The sequence below is a fragment of the Dryas octopetala genome, chromosome 6 (genome assembly GCF_963921425.1).
Source record: "Dryas octopetala chromosome 6, drDryOcto1.1, whole genome shotgun sequence".
NCBI lineage: Eukaryota > Viridiplantae > Streptophyta > Magnoliopsida > Rosales > Rosaceae > Dryas > Dryas octopetala.
This window is the reverse complement of record NC_141371.1, coordinates 6,238,515-6,254,978: the sequence shown is the minus strand read 5'-3', so window position 1 is coordinate 6,254,978 and position 16,464 is coordinate 6,238,515. Positions and strand designations below refer to the sequence as shown.

The 16,464-nt window shown below is 49.4% G+C and overlaps 1 protein-coding gene across 1 annotated transcript; it reads left to right on the top strand.

Moving 5' to 3' along the window:
* The first annotated feature begins 1,172 nt into the window (after positions 1 to 1,172).
* On the top strand, positions 1,173 to 3,082 carry LOC147281685 (actin-depolymerizing factor 2-like). Its single transcript, XM_086246209.1, has 3 exons — positions 1,173 to 1,316; positions 2,206 to 2,471; positions 2,562 to 3,082. The coding sequence occupies exons 1-3, from the start codon at positions 1,314 to 1,316 to the stop codon at positions 2,710 to 2,712; spliced, it is 420 nt and encodes a 139-aa protein (XP_086102335.1). The 5' UTR covers positions 1,173 to 1,313; the 3' UTR covers positions 2,713 to 3,082.
* Positions 3,083 to 16,464: the final 13,382 nt, after the last annotated feature.

Below are 16,464 nucleotides of genomic sequence, written 5' to 3'. Positions count from 1 at the left end.
GATTTTGTTGCCATAAATTAATTCACCTATGACCTATGTAAATTTCTTATGAATTTAAACTTTAAATGATTTTCTTTATTTGAATGGATAAAATATAATTTTTTCTTATTTGGGAAGAGAGAGATCCAACTTGAGTGTAAAGTGAGCAATTCCACAGTTCTTCTAACCAGGCTACCCAACAAGTGCAGGATAAAAAATAAAGTTTAAAAATTACTTAGTATTTATTTATTTTAAAGTTATCTTGATAATTTTCCACAAGTCAAAAAGTCATCAAACTATGGAAAAAAGTTAGATTGACTATAGATTTTTTTGTTGGCCATGACTATAGATTTTTTTAATCTATTAGTTTACTAAAACATTTAAAAACTATTGATAAACTTCAAATACACAATCATAATATGATTTTTTTAAGCTTTAACCCATTCACAAGAAAAATTAGAATCCAAGATAGCAAGTTTATTATATATGACCAAGTTTTGACTTTTGAAACAACCTTGTACAAATTAATAGTATATTCAATCAAATCACAATCAACAACACAAAAGTATATTTAAAATAAAAACATTTTGTGGCCAAACATAAAACTATCATGACTTTAAGAATAACTATAATGGAGACGTTCACATAGCATGTGAATAGATCATATGACCTACAAATATATACTCTAGGATAAAAAAAGATGAACTCATTGATATAGTGGTAAAAAACACGTCGGTATTTTATTGATATATACATAGTTGTAAATTTTTCGTCATTATATTTTGAACTTATTTTTTTTCACTACTAAAATCATTTTTAAAGTATTTTATATGGTAAATAAAGGGGAATATATGAAGCTCTTATGGTAAATAACATGATTAAGAATACAATAGATTAAGACTTCCCTCTCTTTTTAATGAAAGAAAATATATACTAAAAAATAAAAATAAAGAAGGGAACGTGGCTAACAATTTTGAGAAGAAAAAAGTAATTTTATTGACCAAAAAGAAAAGGAATTTTTATCCATATCTCATAAGCCGAGTCTAGCGAAGCCGACTCAAGCAAGCCATTCCGCATTCGCACACGCAATTTACCCAATTACCCTTTCAAGTCGTGGCAGCAAGCCATTGGTCTAACGAATATCACACGCTCCTCTCGCATAGGATCGGCTCCACGTTGCTAATCCTCTGGCACCCACAGAGCCACCGAATATAAAAGTCTTCAACATTTCTTCTGCGAGAGACATCGCCAGTCGTCATCGGAGGAGAGACACCTTTCCCTATATCTTCTCCTCCTACTTCGTCGCCAACACAAACCCACCAGAAGAAGCAGAAATGGTGAGCTTTATGTTCTCTTTTTTCCGTGTTTTGCTCAGCTAGAGTTTTGTCCCTTTTTTTTTGTTTGGCTGCTGAGAAAATTTAGAGAAAATGAAACTGAGCTCCCTGAATTTTCTGATTGCGATTTCTTAGCAGCTAAAGGGACGATCTTTTTGATTTATTCGATTTTATGATTTCCGTGTTTGATCTGTGGTCGATCTGATAATTCAAACCTTGTTGGTTGGAAATTATAGTTTATTTACTGTCTGTCTCTGCATCTCTAGCTTTCAGATCTGTTTCGATTTTGTTTTGATGTTGAACGTTCGATCGCGATTTATTGTAGTTTATACTGGTTATCCGCATCTGTTTGTTTATTTTGTATATATAATTTGGGAGCCAAATTTATATCAGACACGTGCTGATTGGAAATGTTGTGGATCTACTCTCCATAGCAGTGGCTTTGTGCTAGATTTAATTGTCAAAACTTTGTTCTTAAGATAAACTAAAGTGATGATTACTTGGTATATATGATGTGATATTGATGGTAGAATAGCTACAATTATAAATTTTTTAAATTTTAGTGGATCTGTTATTTTTGGTCTATTGATGTGTATGCATTTCCTGTGAGAGTCAATTTCATAAGATTAGGACCAAAAATAAAGAACAAATTGTATGCATCATACAATTTGTATGATGCATTTCGATTGAGTCTACGTTTCAAAATAAAAAATCATGCGTTGGTTGAGACTGCCTATGGACTATTTGTTTTTCTCTCTTTGTGTAGAGATTGTTCCTTAATTTTGAATTTTTAAAATTCATTTTTTACTTTGATGCGCCTCTTAAATTTATATATTTTCAATTAAATTACAGTGTTGCTGTTTGATCTTGGTTAATTTCATGCAATTTACAGGCCAACGCAGCATCTGGTATGGCTGTGGACGATGAGTGCAAATTAAAGTTTCTGGAGCTCAAGGCTAAGAGGACCTACCGCTCCATAGTTTTCAAGATTGAGGAGAAGCAAAAGCAAGTCATGGTGGAGAAGGTTGGTGAGCCAACTCAAAGCTATGAGGATTTTGCTGCAAGCCTTCCTGATGATGAATGCCGTTATGCTGTGTATGATTTTGATTTTCTCACTCCGGAAAATGTCCAGAAAAGCCGGATATTCTTCATTGCTTGGTAATGCGTTTTTCTTAATCCTTTTAGTTATGTGTAGTGCTCTGTTATCTAATGATGGCTTATATAAATTCAATTACTGTCTTGATGAAGGTCTCCTGATACATCAAGGGTGAGAAACAAGATGATCTATGCAAGCTCGAAAGACAGATTTAAGAGGGAGCTTGATGGAATTCAAATTGAGTTGCAAGCAACTGATCCAAGTGAGATTGCTATTGAGGTCATCCGAAGCCGTGCCAGCTGAATATGAACTGTATGCTATTTGGGGGGGGGAGTTCTTCCCTTGAGCCTTTGTTTACTTGGGAGTGAAATGTTTATACATTGTGAAATGGCGACTTGGCTAATGGTGGCATCAATTTCCAAGTTTTGCCATTGTTTCTTATTCGTTTTGAACAAGTGTCTGTGGTTTCTGGTATATCATATCATATGATATGTTATTGTTATTTTATAGAACCTATCTGTTGAGTGGCTGCTTTGGTAGTTGTATTAAGGCGACAAACTAATATGTAGCTCTGTTTGTGGGGCTTAGACGACACCTTACCTCTTTTCAAGTGTTGTATATGACCCTTTGTCATTTTACTTTGGAGCAATATAAAGGAGCATGTTTTATGACCTTCTTCTTGTTGATTTATTATTGGCTTGCTTTGTATGACATGGTCGGATTAAAATTATATTCAGAGGACTAATACTTGTTCTTGAGGGACTTTGTAGCTGTGCATTTTATTGGGATCTTTTATCATTCTTGCGAACTCTTCTTAGTAAAAGATGTTTTCCTTGTAGTAAATATTGGAGTGGTTCAATCAACCATTTGAGTGTGTTTTCAAGTGGCTGATATGTTGAATATGTGCCTGAATCAAATTATTTGTACCATTTTAACTAATTGAATTATCGTATCATCTTTAATAGAGGTGGTATATATGTGTGGATCACAAATAGCAGAACTTGAATTAATTGTGCCCCCATATCTGTTGGAGTGCCAGTTTGGCAGTCATGGCGAGGTCGCTACCAACCGGCTGGTATGATAAAGAAAGAGAAAAGGAGAGAAGATGAGAGTGGAAGGACTGAGGTGGTGTCGGCGTCATCCCCCTTCTTGCCAAGTTAGCTACTCAATCTGCAGCTTTGTTAGCTTCTCTGCATCGAGCTCCAGTGAACAGAAGAGAAGTTAGAGGAAAATCTCCTAATTTCTTGCAATAAAGAAAAGATTTCCCATGAAAATTTCAAACTAAGATCCTTAATAACAGAAATTACCTCTTTAGAATCAGATTCAATTACTACTACTGAGATGCCTTTAGCTCTTGCACATCTAAGACCCTGTTGGATTGCCATAGCCTCTACAATTAATGCTGAAGAGGCTTTTAAAGTGACAAGCAAATGCACCAACCAGTTTAGTATTATGATCCCTCAATCTCAGAAACTACAGGAGGAGACCAAGATGTATGTTGATGCAAATTCTCGTAAGGTAGGTGCAACAACTTAGATAAGTTGACCTGGCTGATCAGGTGCTTTGTTGGATGATGAAGTGGATGCTGGTTGAGATCTTCCTGTAGACAAAAACAAGATCAAAGGAGATGGACCGGTGTGGTACCAGCCAAACACACTCCGATGATGAAATCAGTGGTGATGTTTGATGGTGGGTGAGGAAGAACAAAGGAAGAACTTGGGAGAATGGGAAGAACAAGGCAAATGTTCTGGGTTATTCTCAGCAAGTTGGGTAGGCTTTTTTTGTAGAAGGGAATGCAAGTGTTTTTGCGTGTATATTGGTGGATTGCTAGGTGCCTCATTTTATGCATATGTGGTGTCTTATATAGGCAAAGGAAGACTTAATGATTAAGTTACCTGCCTGTGAATGAATGGTTGCCAGAGACCCACGCACCTGGTTAGACCTAGTTGCATGCTCAGCTGCTTGCTTCCTCAGCATTCAATGCTGCATTGAATGCTCCATTAAATGCAAGGTTTGGAAGGTCCAGGTAAACTGCCCAGCAGTCATGAATGCAAGCCTGATATTCTATCTGTCAGAGGATTGTGTCAGGTGCATTCAAGTGTGGCGGTTCGTCCTAGCGTGATCTTCCTGGGAATGGCGGCGGAGAGCCGAGCCGAGCCGATACGAACACATGTTTTCATGTGAAGACACGAAGTCCATGTGTGGTCGGATCGGGCATGGGAATCCAGGCCGAGCCGGTCCATAGATTGGAGTCTTTCCGAGCCCTAACTGGTCGACGCCAGAACTCGGAAGGAAGCCATCTCTTGTGCCGAGCCGAGCCGGGATGATCGTGGGAAGATGGACACTGGACCCCATGGAAGATCATCAGTTCGGCTCGGACCGAACAAGGAGGGGCGGTGTGGAGATCCGGTCTGAGCTGGTAGAGGAAGTGTTGATCAGTGATGACGTGGAAGTCAAAGTTTGACCACTGAGAATCAACTCCGAGGTGGATGTTTGACCAGCCACGTGTCGAGCTGTGATTGGCTGTTCGGGTCGATGTGGGTTTTCCCACAAACAGGAGTCCCCCAGCTTCCGATCCGAGCGGGCAGTGGTGGATTGGAAGTTGAAGTGTAATCCCAAAGATGGCGTGTTCGCTTGGTCCGAGCCGAACCCTACAAGCCCATGTTCCCGAAGATCCGAGCACATGACGACTTGTGATTGGTCAGAAAATCTCTGGGACAGGTGAAGGGACGTTTGATTTCTGCATGGGGGAACGTAAGGGTCACCTCATTATGGGTATTTTTTGAATGCTTGACAGGTGTCAAGATCTGGCATTTGAAGCGCCAGAAATGAAGGGCTGAGATCGGTCTGCATGGGGGTATAAATCATGCTTTTCTCTCTCTTCCCTCACACTTTCATCTTCAGTTTCTTCCTCTCTCTGCGAAACCTCTCTCTCTCGCCGCGAATTTCAATCTCCCACCGCCGTCTGAGAGGTTGTCCGATCCTGATTTTGACTAGACACGGTCGCGGGCGAGGTGGTTCCGAGTGTGTAAGGGGCGGAGACTTTGGGCGGAGGAAAACCAGTAAGTGATTCTCCTCCTTTCTGAGTTTTTGTGTTTTTCGGGTTTTGGGTGTGTGTTCTTGAGAGTTCTTGAGAAAAACCACTTTTTGATTCAAAAAGCAAGAGAGAGAAAGGTGAGAAGGTGTTTGTAATGTCCGAGACTGATTCAAGTGGTCGGCTCGGCTCTGGGGAAGCCTTCGAGGGAGATAGTGAGGCTGAGGTGAGCCGAAGCCCATCTGCGGGTGAGGCCGAGCCGAGCCGAAGCCCACCTGCGGGTGAGGCGAGTTGGGACGGGTTGTCCGAAGAGTTGGACGAGGCCGGCTCGGCATTGAATCGCAATCCGGGTGGAGAGCGCCGAGCCCGAGGGGATCAGGAAAACCCCAAGATATTGAGTTCCGACTGGGAACAAGGCACGGCCGAAGGAGGTGATGAAGAACCTCTCGACGTCGAGCCGATCGCCACTATCCCGAGCACTCTTACTTCAGGCTCGGATGGAAGGGATAGGGGTCACGAGGCGTCGACCTCGGCTCAGGGGGTGACGGGGAATCCGATCGACCCGGACTTCTACGAGGAACTGGCGTGGAAGGCCGATCAGATCCCCAATGAGATGACCGAGTACCATCTCAGGGATTTGAGGAATAGATACTCAGTCCCCGACTCCGTGCTGATGAGGTTGCCGAGCGAGGGGGAGAAGCCGAGCCGACCCCCGATAGGATGGGTGACCATGTACCCGGAGATGTTTGAGAATGGGGTTCGGCTTCCCCTGCACACCTTCCTGCAGGACTGGCTTGCGACGATCGGCGCGGCGCCACACCAGTTGAACCCGAACGTGTACAGGATCATCCTGTCCATGCACATCTTGTGGCACAAAGTGCACAAGTGTGTGCCACACAAGGATGTCCTGTTCTGCTCTTACGCGCTGAGGTCGAAGAACACTGAGCTCGGCTTCTACAACCTGCAGGCCTACTCGGGGCCGTTGTTCTCGGGCAACCCCTCCTCTCAGAAGACCTGGAAGAGGAGATATTTCTTCGTCTCCGGGGATTGGGAATTCTCCGATCCGAGCAGACCCACCACGGCTCGGGTTCCGAGAGCTTTTAGGATCCCAGGTGGGCAACGGAAGACTGGGGCTGATCCGAGGGCAATTTATATATATTTTGTAGTGATTGTATGTGTATTTTGTGGCTAACTTCTTTTGGTTTCATCCTTGCAGTCAGCTGGGGCAAATATAAACTCCGAGGCGAGCTGAAGGATCAGATCGCCGTGATCAGAGATTCGCCGACCGAATACCTGTCCACCAAGTTCCTGCTCGGACCGACTCAGATCAGGTTAAGTGGGATCTCCTGGTTTGTACCCAGGTGGAATCCGAGAGCGGAAAGAGGTATGAATTCGGCAGATCTTGAGGCTCGGCTCAGGAGGAAGGCGGCGAAGAGTGTCCAAAGGAGAGCTGCGGGGCGGCCCCCTACCGAGCCGGTCCAGGCTCCTGCCCCAGCGGCAGCTCAGCCTAGATCTCCTGCGCCGAGACCGGTTCGGCAGGCAGAGAAGAGGAAGGCCTCCCAGGCCGAGGCCCCGGTGGAGAAGAGGGCTCGGGCCGAGCCCGGCGGTTCTGGTGTCGGGACGTCCGGTTCGGCGCCCCTGAAGGCGGTGGAGGTAGACCCCGGCCTCGAGCCGTTCGTCACGGGCCTTAAGCGCGTGATGACCGCGAGGGCGCAGGAGGGGCTGTGGGCCGATCATGGCGAGCCGGGCTTCAGCCACCAGGCTCTGATCGCATCCCGCCAGGCCATGTTGGTAAGTCTCTTTTACTTCGGACTTTGTCCATTCGCTCGGTTCGGATTAGTAACGAATTTGCCTCTCTTTTTCTTGCAGCTCGCCATGAGGCAGTTCGAAGCTGCCAAAGCCGCCGTCGATGCCGAGGCGAAACTGGAGAGGTTTCGGGCACGAATCCTGGAGCTAAAAGAGAAGCTAGCCGAGGCCGAGCGGACGGTCGATGCCGAGCGTGAACGGTCGGAGGGTTTGCGGTCCAGGCTGGCCGGGAAGGAGGAGGAGGTCGCTCGGCTCAGTAAGGAGCTTGCCTCTTCAGAGCAAAAGGTGGCTGACCTGGGGCAACTTGCTGACCAGCTCCAGCGGGATGTTGATGAGGCTGAACGAAGGGCGGCCGAGTCTCGGCGTCGAGCTGGGCTTCCAAGCGCCCAGGCACTGGCTGATGCCCACTTTGATGGGTATCAGGAGCTCTTGGAGGCGATCAAAGCGAAGAGGCCGGACTGGGATGTCTCATTCCTCGGCGAGTCCGATGACGAGGGGGAAGATACCCAGGGGAGTCATCAGGATGAGCTTCCTCCTCTTGATCGCCAAGTCCCCGCGGAAGCCGAGCCGACTCCGGAAGACCCTCCACTGCCTGCGTACGAGCCGACCCCGATCCCCCCGGCCCCCGAATCCGATCCCAACGCTGAGATGCAGATCGGCGGGGTTGAGGTGGTGCAGCTCGGCGAGGAGACGCCTGAGGAGTCTACCGAGCCGGTCCAGGAGAGCCCTGCCGAGCGGTCTGCATGATAGCTGATTTTGCTTAATTGTAATGTTTATGTTTTTATATTTCTTCCCGAGCCGAGGTGTGGCTCGGGTTTGACTAATTTTGGAACAGATTGTATTTGGTTTTATGTTACTTATTTATCAGTATTTCTTTTTATGATACAAGTTGCTGTCAGTTCGGCTCGGGAATTAAGCTAAAAGACAAAACTAATAACACATGGAAAAGAAAATGATAAAAGTGAAAACATAATAAGAACAAAGACATTTTGAGATCGGCTCGGCATGCCGATTAAAATGAAAATGAATGGTGATGATAAATTAGAACTTGTCTTCGGATCAGCTTGATAAGCATAACCAGGATAAGTAAAAATATTTTAGGATGGGCTCGGCATACCCATTGAGATATTTTAGGAATGCAGTTTTTTGAGAAAAATATTCAAACCTACTTTCAGATCGGCTCGGCATGCACGATGAAAGTTTTGGTTGGAGTGTATATTTTTCTTTTAGAAATATCCTGTTGAACGTTAGGACTGTAGGAAGTCGCTTCGGCTCAGACAGGGATTTTTATAGACCTGATAAGTCTGTACCATGCCGAGCATTGGGCCGAAAGTGGCGCGCTAGTTCGGCACGGGAGTTTATAGACCTGATGAGTCTGTAATATACCGAGCATCGGGCCGGAAATGGCGCGCCCGCTCGACACATGAGTTTATAGACCTGATGAGTCTGTAATATGCCGAGCATCGGGCCGGAAATGGCGCGCCCGCTCGACACATGAGTTTATAGACCTGATGAGTCTGTAATATGCCGAGCATCGGGCCGGAAATGGCGCGCCCGCTCGACACATGAGTTTATAGACCTGATGAGTCTGTAATATGCCGAGCATCGGGCCGGAAATGGCGCTTCGGCTCGGCACATGGGTGTACAATTTTTTCGAAGGAAACACTTAGATCTTTCCTCTTTGTTAGAAGTGTATAGGAGTAGAGTCCCCAGTGTTTGCTTCGAAAAAAAAAAAAAAAAAATGAGTAGAAAAAATGTTCATCTTTTCATTGATTGGAATGGGTGTTAGGTCGGACAGTCCCCGATCCTAACTACATTTTTACTGGTAATAAGTCTTCAAGTGTTCAGCGTTCCAGCTATGCTTGAGAGGCTTCCCAGCCAGAGTGGCCAAGTTGTAAGTGCCGGGCTTGACTATGCCCGTGATTCTATATGGTCCGGTCCAGTTCGGATCGAATGAGCTCTCTTTGATAGCAAGGGGATTCTTTTTCATGACGAGATTGCCCAATCCGAAGCTTCTGGGTCTGACCCTTTGATTGTAATATTTGGCTACCCTTTGTTGGTAGGCGGCTCGGCAGAGATCGGCGTCGGTTCGTCTCTCCTCGATCATGTCCAGGCCGAGCCGAAGTCCGGCGTCATTGGTCTCGGGATTGTACGTGCCGGTCCGGAATGAAGGAGTCCCCATTTCGACCGGGACGACGGCGTCAGCTCCGAACGCCAACGCATAGGGAGTTTCCTTCGTGGAGTTGCGATAGGAAGTTCGGTAGGACCAAAGTACCTCTGGCAGGAGTTCAGGCCAATTTCCCTTAGCCTTATCTAGTTTAGTCTTGAGGGTTTTCTTGATGATCTTGTTGATGGCCTCGACCTGTCCGTTCGACTGCGGATGGTATGGCGCGGTGAAGCGCAAGTTGATGTTCAGACGTGAACAAAAACTCCTGAACTTCTTGCAGTCGAACTGCTTGCCATTGTCCGCAATGATGGTGTGCGGCATGCCGAACCGGCAAATGATGTTCTTCCAGACGAAGGTCTCCATCCGTTCGGCTGTGGTTGTGGCCAGGGGCTCGGCCTCGGCCCATTTGGTGAAGTAGTCGACTGCTACCACCGCCATGGTGACTTGCCCTTTAGCTTTCGGCATAGGACCGATCAGATCGAGTCCCCACTGCGCGAACGGCCAGGGGCTGGATATGGAAGTCAGCAATTGGGGAGGTTGATGGGGAACCGCGGCAAATTGCTGGCACTTGATACAAGCGCGAGACAGATGATCTGCGTCCTTGTTCAGCGTTGGCCAGAAGTAACCCTGTCTGATCGTCTTGTAGGCGAGGGTTCTTCCTCCCGAGTGGTTTCCGCATATCCCCTCGTGGATTTCTCTCAGCACATCCTGACCTTCTTGGGGAGTGACACACCGCAAGTAAGGTAGGGAGAAACTCCTCTTGTAGAGCTGACCATCGATCATGCTGAACCGAGCCGACCTCGTTTTGATGAGACGTGCTTTATCCCTCTCTGGGGGGAGGATCCCGGAGACCAAGTAGGTGATGATCGGCGTCATCCAGTTCGGCTCGGCCTCGGTTTGCATAACCGTGGCCTCGGTTTCGGCGGTGCTAGGTCTGTCCAGGATTTCGACTGGAACATGCCTGGCGGATCCGGTGTCTGTGGCCGAAGCCAGGCGCGCCAAGGCGTCGGCCCTGCAGTTCTCTGCCCTCGGGATTTGGGATATTCTGTATTCGTGGAAGTTTCCAAGTAGCAGACGAGTCTTCTCGAGGTAAGCAGTCATGCTAGGCTCTCGAGTCTCATACTCTCCCAAAATCTGATTGACGATTAGCTGGGAGTCGCTGAAGATGTTTAGTTTGATCGCGCCGAGCTCTTTTGCCAATCTGAGCCCGGCGATGAGTGCCTCATACTCTGCTTCATTGTTGGATGCTTGAAATCTGAAACGAAGAGCATACTCCATCACAACTTGTTCTGGAGAGATCAGAACAAGCCCGGCCCCGCTTCCCATGGCGTTGGAAGATCCGTCCACATAGAGGGTCCAGGTAATGAGATCAACCTGGTCGCGTTCGCAGATTTTGTTCGGATCAGCTGCTGCTGGCATAGCGTCGGCGCGCGGTGGATCCTCCGTCGAGGTGGTCGACTCACAGATGAAGTCTGACATGGCCTGACCTTTGATGGCCGTCCTGGGACGGTAGATGATGTCAAATTCGCCGAGCTCGATTGACCACTTGATGAGCCGACCTGAAGTCTCAGGTTTTGCTAGGATTTGTCTGAGCGGCTGATCCGTCAAGACAACGATAGAATGAGCCTGGAAGTAGGGTCTCAGTTTCCGAGCCGAGCTGACCAGGGCGAGAGCCATCTTCTCGAATTTTGGATACCTGGTCTCGGCATCGGCGAGGGCTCGGCTCGTGTAGAAGACGGGGTGTTGTACACCGCCGACCTCCCTCACCAGGACCGAGCTGAGAGCCGAGTCTGAAACAGAAAGGTAGAGGAAAAGTTCTTCACCTTCCTCTGGTTTGGATAAGATGGGAGGTTCCCCCATGTGCCTTTTCAGATCTTGAAAGGCCTGCTCGCATTGGGGGGTCCATTCTATGCTCTTCCCTGCTCCCCTTAAGGCTTTGAAGAAAGGGAGGCACCGGTCAGTAGATTTTGAGATGAACCGGTTCAGGGCGGCAACTCTTCCAGTCAGACTCTGGATTTCCTTGCGTGTCCTTGGGGACTTCATGTTGATCAAAGCCTGGATCTTCTCCGGATTGGCTTCAATCCCCCGTTGGCTGACCAGGTAGCCCAGGAACTTTCCTGACCGAACCCCAAAGATACATTTGGCTGGGTTCAGCCGCATCTGATACTCCTTCAGGACTCCGAACATGTCTGAGAGGTCCTTGACGTGATCGTCCGCCTTGATGCTCTTGACCAGCATGTCATCCACGTAAACCTCTACGGATTTGCCGATGGAAGATCTGAACATGTGGTTGACCAGCCTTTGATAGGTGGCTCCGGCGTTTTTGAGGCCGAAGGGCATGACCTTGTAGCAGTACATGCCGCGATCAGTTATGAAAGATGTGCCTTCCTGGTCGGACTTGTGCATCAGGATCTGGTTGTATCCAGAGTAGGCGTCCATGAAACTGAGGAGCTGATGTCCTGCTGTTGCATCGACGAGCTGATCTATTCTGGGCAAGGGAAAACTATCCTTGGGACAAGCCCTGTTCAGATCGGTGAAGTCCACGCACATCCTCCACTTCCCATTGTTCTTTTTCACCATGACCACGTTGGCGAGCCAGTCGGGGTAGTTGACCTCCCGGATGAACCCGTTGTTTTGCAACTTGGTTACCTCTTCAGCCATGGCGGCGTATCGAACCGGGTCGTATGACCTCCTCTTCTGACGGACCGGTTTGCATCCCGGGTCCGTGTTCAGCCTGTGGGTGATCACGTCAGACGATATGCCTGGCATGTCATCGTAAGACCAGGCGAACACTTCCGCGTTGGCACGGAGGAAGTCAATTATGGCGGAGCGCTGCTCGGGGCTGGTCTGAGTCCCCACTCGGACGAGCCGATCCGGTGTCTCGGCCGAGATCGGCACTTCCTCCCAAGCCTCGGCGGGGAGGGGCCGAGAATCTGAGCTCGGCTCGGAAGTGAAGTCGAATGTCTCCGCCCTCGGCCACCTGCCCGAATCGGCGATAGAGTCAAGCTCCTGCGAGTTCGGCAGCTGACCCTTCTGCTTGATCGAAGCGGCGTAGCATGACCGAGCCGAGCACTGGTCCCCCTGAATGACAATGCAGTCGTCGCCCACCGGACATTTGATGAGAAGGTTGGCGTAATGGACGATGCAGTCAAGGTCGACTAGAGCCGGTCTGCCCAGAATGATGTTGTAGGCTGACGGCCGCTTGACGACAATGAAGTACGTCATGCAGGTCTTCTTGATCGGCCCCTTCCCGAGCGAAAGGGGAAGGTAGATGTGTCCGAGGGGCTGAACCACTTCTCCCCCGAACCCGACCAAGGCAGGTGTATCGGTCTCCAGCTTATCCTCGCCGATGCCCATCTGCGCGAACGCAGAGTGGTAGAGGATGTTGACTGAGCTCCCTCCATCGACGAAGGAACGCGCGATGGTTGTTCCGGCCACCTCAGCCACTATGACGACCGGATCATAGTGGGGGAAGATGATCTCGTTTGCCTCGTTTGGCTCAAAGGTGACCGGTGCCCAGTCCTTCCGCTGTCTTTTGGAAGTGCTGGGCTGACCCGCCTGGATCGACAGGGACTCGTGTGCTTGAGCCGCCTGTCTGACATACTCCTTCTGGGATCGGTTCGAGTTCCCCACGAAGGTTGGTCCCCCCCCGATCGATCCGATGGCAGCATCCTGGACCTCGATGGTGTTGGTGGGCTTCTTCGGCGCGGCCTTGGGTACCCTAGGCCCACCGGCCAGGAATTGATTGATCTTACCCGCCCGGGCAAGAGTCTCAATCCCGTCGCGGAGGGCGTAGCAATCACCCGTGACGTGGCCGTGATTGGAATGGTATTTGCAGAAGACGTCCTCCTTGATTTTGTCTGGGGGTGGTCCCTTGATCTCCCTTGCGACTGGGAGTTGGTCCTTGACCTTGGAGTAGATTGTCTCCAGACCGGCGTTGAGGGGAGTGTACTCCGTGTACTGGACAAACTTGGGTCCCTTGCCCAGAAGTTGGCGTGGCTCCTCGGTCCTGGTCTTCTTGGGTTGGACCTGGGGTTTGGGACTTGCGACCTCTCCCTCCTTCCTCTTGGCCGAGGTCGGCCTGGGATTCAGGGCCTCCACCTGAGCATCCCACTCCTCAGCCCGCGCCCACTTAGTGGCTTCGGCAGAAAGCTCATCGTAAGTGGAGGGAGGATTCCTCATCAAGTGGGAACGGAGTCCCCCGGCGTGCAGGCCTTGCATGAGGGCATTCTTAGCTGACCTATCGTCGCAATCGTCGCACTTCGTATATTCGATGTTGAAGCGGATCAGATAGGCCTTGAGGCTCTCCCCCTCCTGCTGCTTGATGAGCGACATATCGTTCAAGTTGTAGAGTCGTTCGGATACAACCCGATATCTCGCCAGGAAGGCCCTCCGGAGGTCGGAGAAGGAGTCGATGGAGTTCGGTTGGAGGGTTCGGAACCAACCCCGAGCCGAGCCCTTCAAGGTCGAAGGGAAGATTCTGCACTTCGTGGCTTCAGATGCCTGGCGGGCCTCCATGGCATATCTGAAGCTGTCAAGATGGTCGTAGGGATCCTTGGTCCCGTCATACTGATCCATCTTGGGGGGCTTGGTGTCGCGGGAGACCTCAGCATCCATGATTCTGCTGGTGTACGGGAGGGGAAGTTCCTCCCCGTGGTCGGCTCTACCGGTATACCCCCTGGAGACCTCGACATGTCCGAGCCGATCGTGGACGCTTCGGATCTGGTCCTGGACCAAAGTCCGAACAAGATTTTCCACATTGGGCGGGGTCGGCTCGGCCACATTTTCCCCTGAGCACTCGGCCTGGTTGCCGAGTCTCTCACTCACCGGCTGACGAGTGAGCCTCTCGCTTGCCGGTTGTCGATCCGACATGATCATGGTGGACCCCAGTCGGTCGCTCACTGATCGCCTCCCCGAGTAAGTTCCTGATGGGGAAGGATCCTGACTGGCGATAGGGCCGAGTCTATTCCGAATCGGGCCCCTGGTTTCGGCCGAACCGGCAGGACTGTTGGCCCCCAACCTTGATTGGGCCGGGGGTCGTCGATTTGTGTTCGGGTCGGCACGGTCTCCGCCCGAATTCCTGGGGGCACGTTTCCCGAAAGCCGCCTGTTTTTGCTGAAGAAGACGGTGGGCGTTCAGGCATTCGGCCTGTTCGGCCGGGGGCATGTCCTCGAAGCCCGGGAAGACGTGATCCGAGTCCTGCTGATCGGTCTGGTCGTTCGGCTCGGCAGGAGTGCTTTGCCGAGAAGGAGACGGCGAAAGGACCTCCTGCTCGGTTCGGGTCCGGCGTGATCGGAAGCCCGATCCCCCACTATTCTCAAGTTGAGCACGGTGGCGTGCAAGTTCCCCGGCCAGCTCGGCCTGTTTTGCGAGCAGCTCGTTATTCTGCTTCAGGAGTGCATTCTCAGCGGCCAGATGTCGCTGACTCTCCTTAAGGAGTTTGTGAGCGGCTCGGATCTTGGAGGAACCTTTGGACTTTGGCGTCCTGGGGAGTTGTGCTCCCCTCGTTTTCTCAGGTGTCTCAGGCTGATGTTGTTCATCATTCTGAGACGCTCCTGAAGAAGAACTGGTGTCCCGAAATATGGTAGTCATGATGACTTGCGTGGAGGAAGAGCTTAGCGTTTGCGGTGATGAACACAACGGCTGAAGTCAGCTTCCCACAGACGGCGCCAATCTGTTGATGCAAATTCTCGTAAGGTAGGTGCAACAACTTAGATAAGTTGACCTGGCTGATCAGGTGCTTTGTTGGATGATGAAGTGGATGCTGGTTGAGATCTTCCTGTAGACAAAAACAAGATCAAAGGAGATGGACCGGTGTGGTACCAGCCAAACACACTCCGATGATGAAATCAGTGGTGATGTTTGATGGTGGGTGAGGAAGAACAAAGGAAGAACTTGGGAGAATGGGAAGAACAAGGCAAATGTTCTGGGTTATTCTCAGCAAGTTGGGTAGGCTTTTTTTGTAGAAGGGAATGCAAGTGTTTTTGCGTGTATATTGGTGGATTGCTAGGTGCCTCATTTTATGCATATGTGGTGTCTTATATAGGCAAAGGAAGACTTAATGATTAAGTTACCTGCCTGTGAATGAATGGTTGCCAGAGACCCACGCACCTGGTTAGACCTAGTTGCATGCTCAGCTGCTTGCTTCCTCAGCATTCAATGCTGCATTGAATGCTCCATTAAATGCAAGGTTTGGAAGGTCCAGGTAAACTGCCCAGCAGTCATGAATGCAAGCCTGATATTCTATCTGTCAGAGGATTGTGTCAGGTGCATTCAAGTGTGGCGGTTCGTCCTAGCGTGATCTTCCTGGGAATGGCGGCGGAGAGCCGAGCCGAGCCGATACGAACACATGTTTTCATGTGAAGACACGAAGTCCATGTGTGGTCGGATCGGGCATGGGAATCCAGGCCGAGCCGGTCCATAGATTGGAGTCTTTCCGAGCCCTAACTGGTCGACGCCAGAACTCGGAAGGAAGCCATCTCTTGTGCCGAGCCGAGCCGGGATGATCGTGGGAAGATGGACACTGGACCCCATGGAAGATCATCAGTTCGGCTCGGACCGAACAAGGAGGGGCGGTGTGGAGATCCGGTCTGAGCTGGTAGAGGAAGTGTTGATCAGTGATGACGTGGAAGTCAAAGTTTGACCACTGAGAATCAACTCCGAGGTGGATGTTTGACCAGCCACGTGTCGAGCTGTGATTGGCTGTTCGGGTCGATGTGGGTTTTCCCACAAACAATGTAGAACAAGATGTTTGGGAAGGAAATTTAATAGAATTTCCAATAAAGAGACTTGGAATTCTCTTTAGCTTGCAAAAACTCAAAGCAAGCTCTCTGAGCCTGTCTGCTAGCAAAGATTGGGTTTGGATCCATTTTCTGATACACCGACTTGCATCTGATTTTCCAAATACTCCAAAAATAAAACAAATCCTTGTCAATAATATATAGAGAACATTAGCTGACGTGGCCTAAAATCAAGCCACTAGCCACTAGATTATTTGGATGGTTCAGACTTAACCAAAGGCACAAAACAGCACCAATAGTAACAGCAG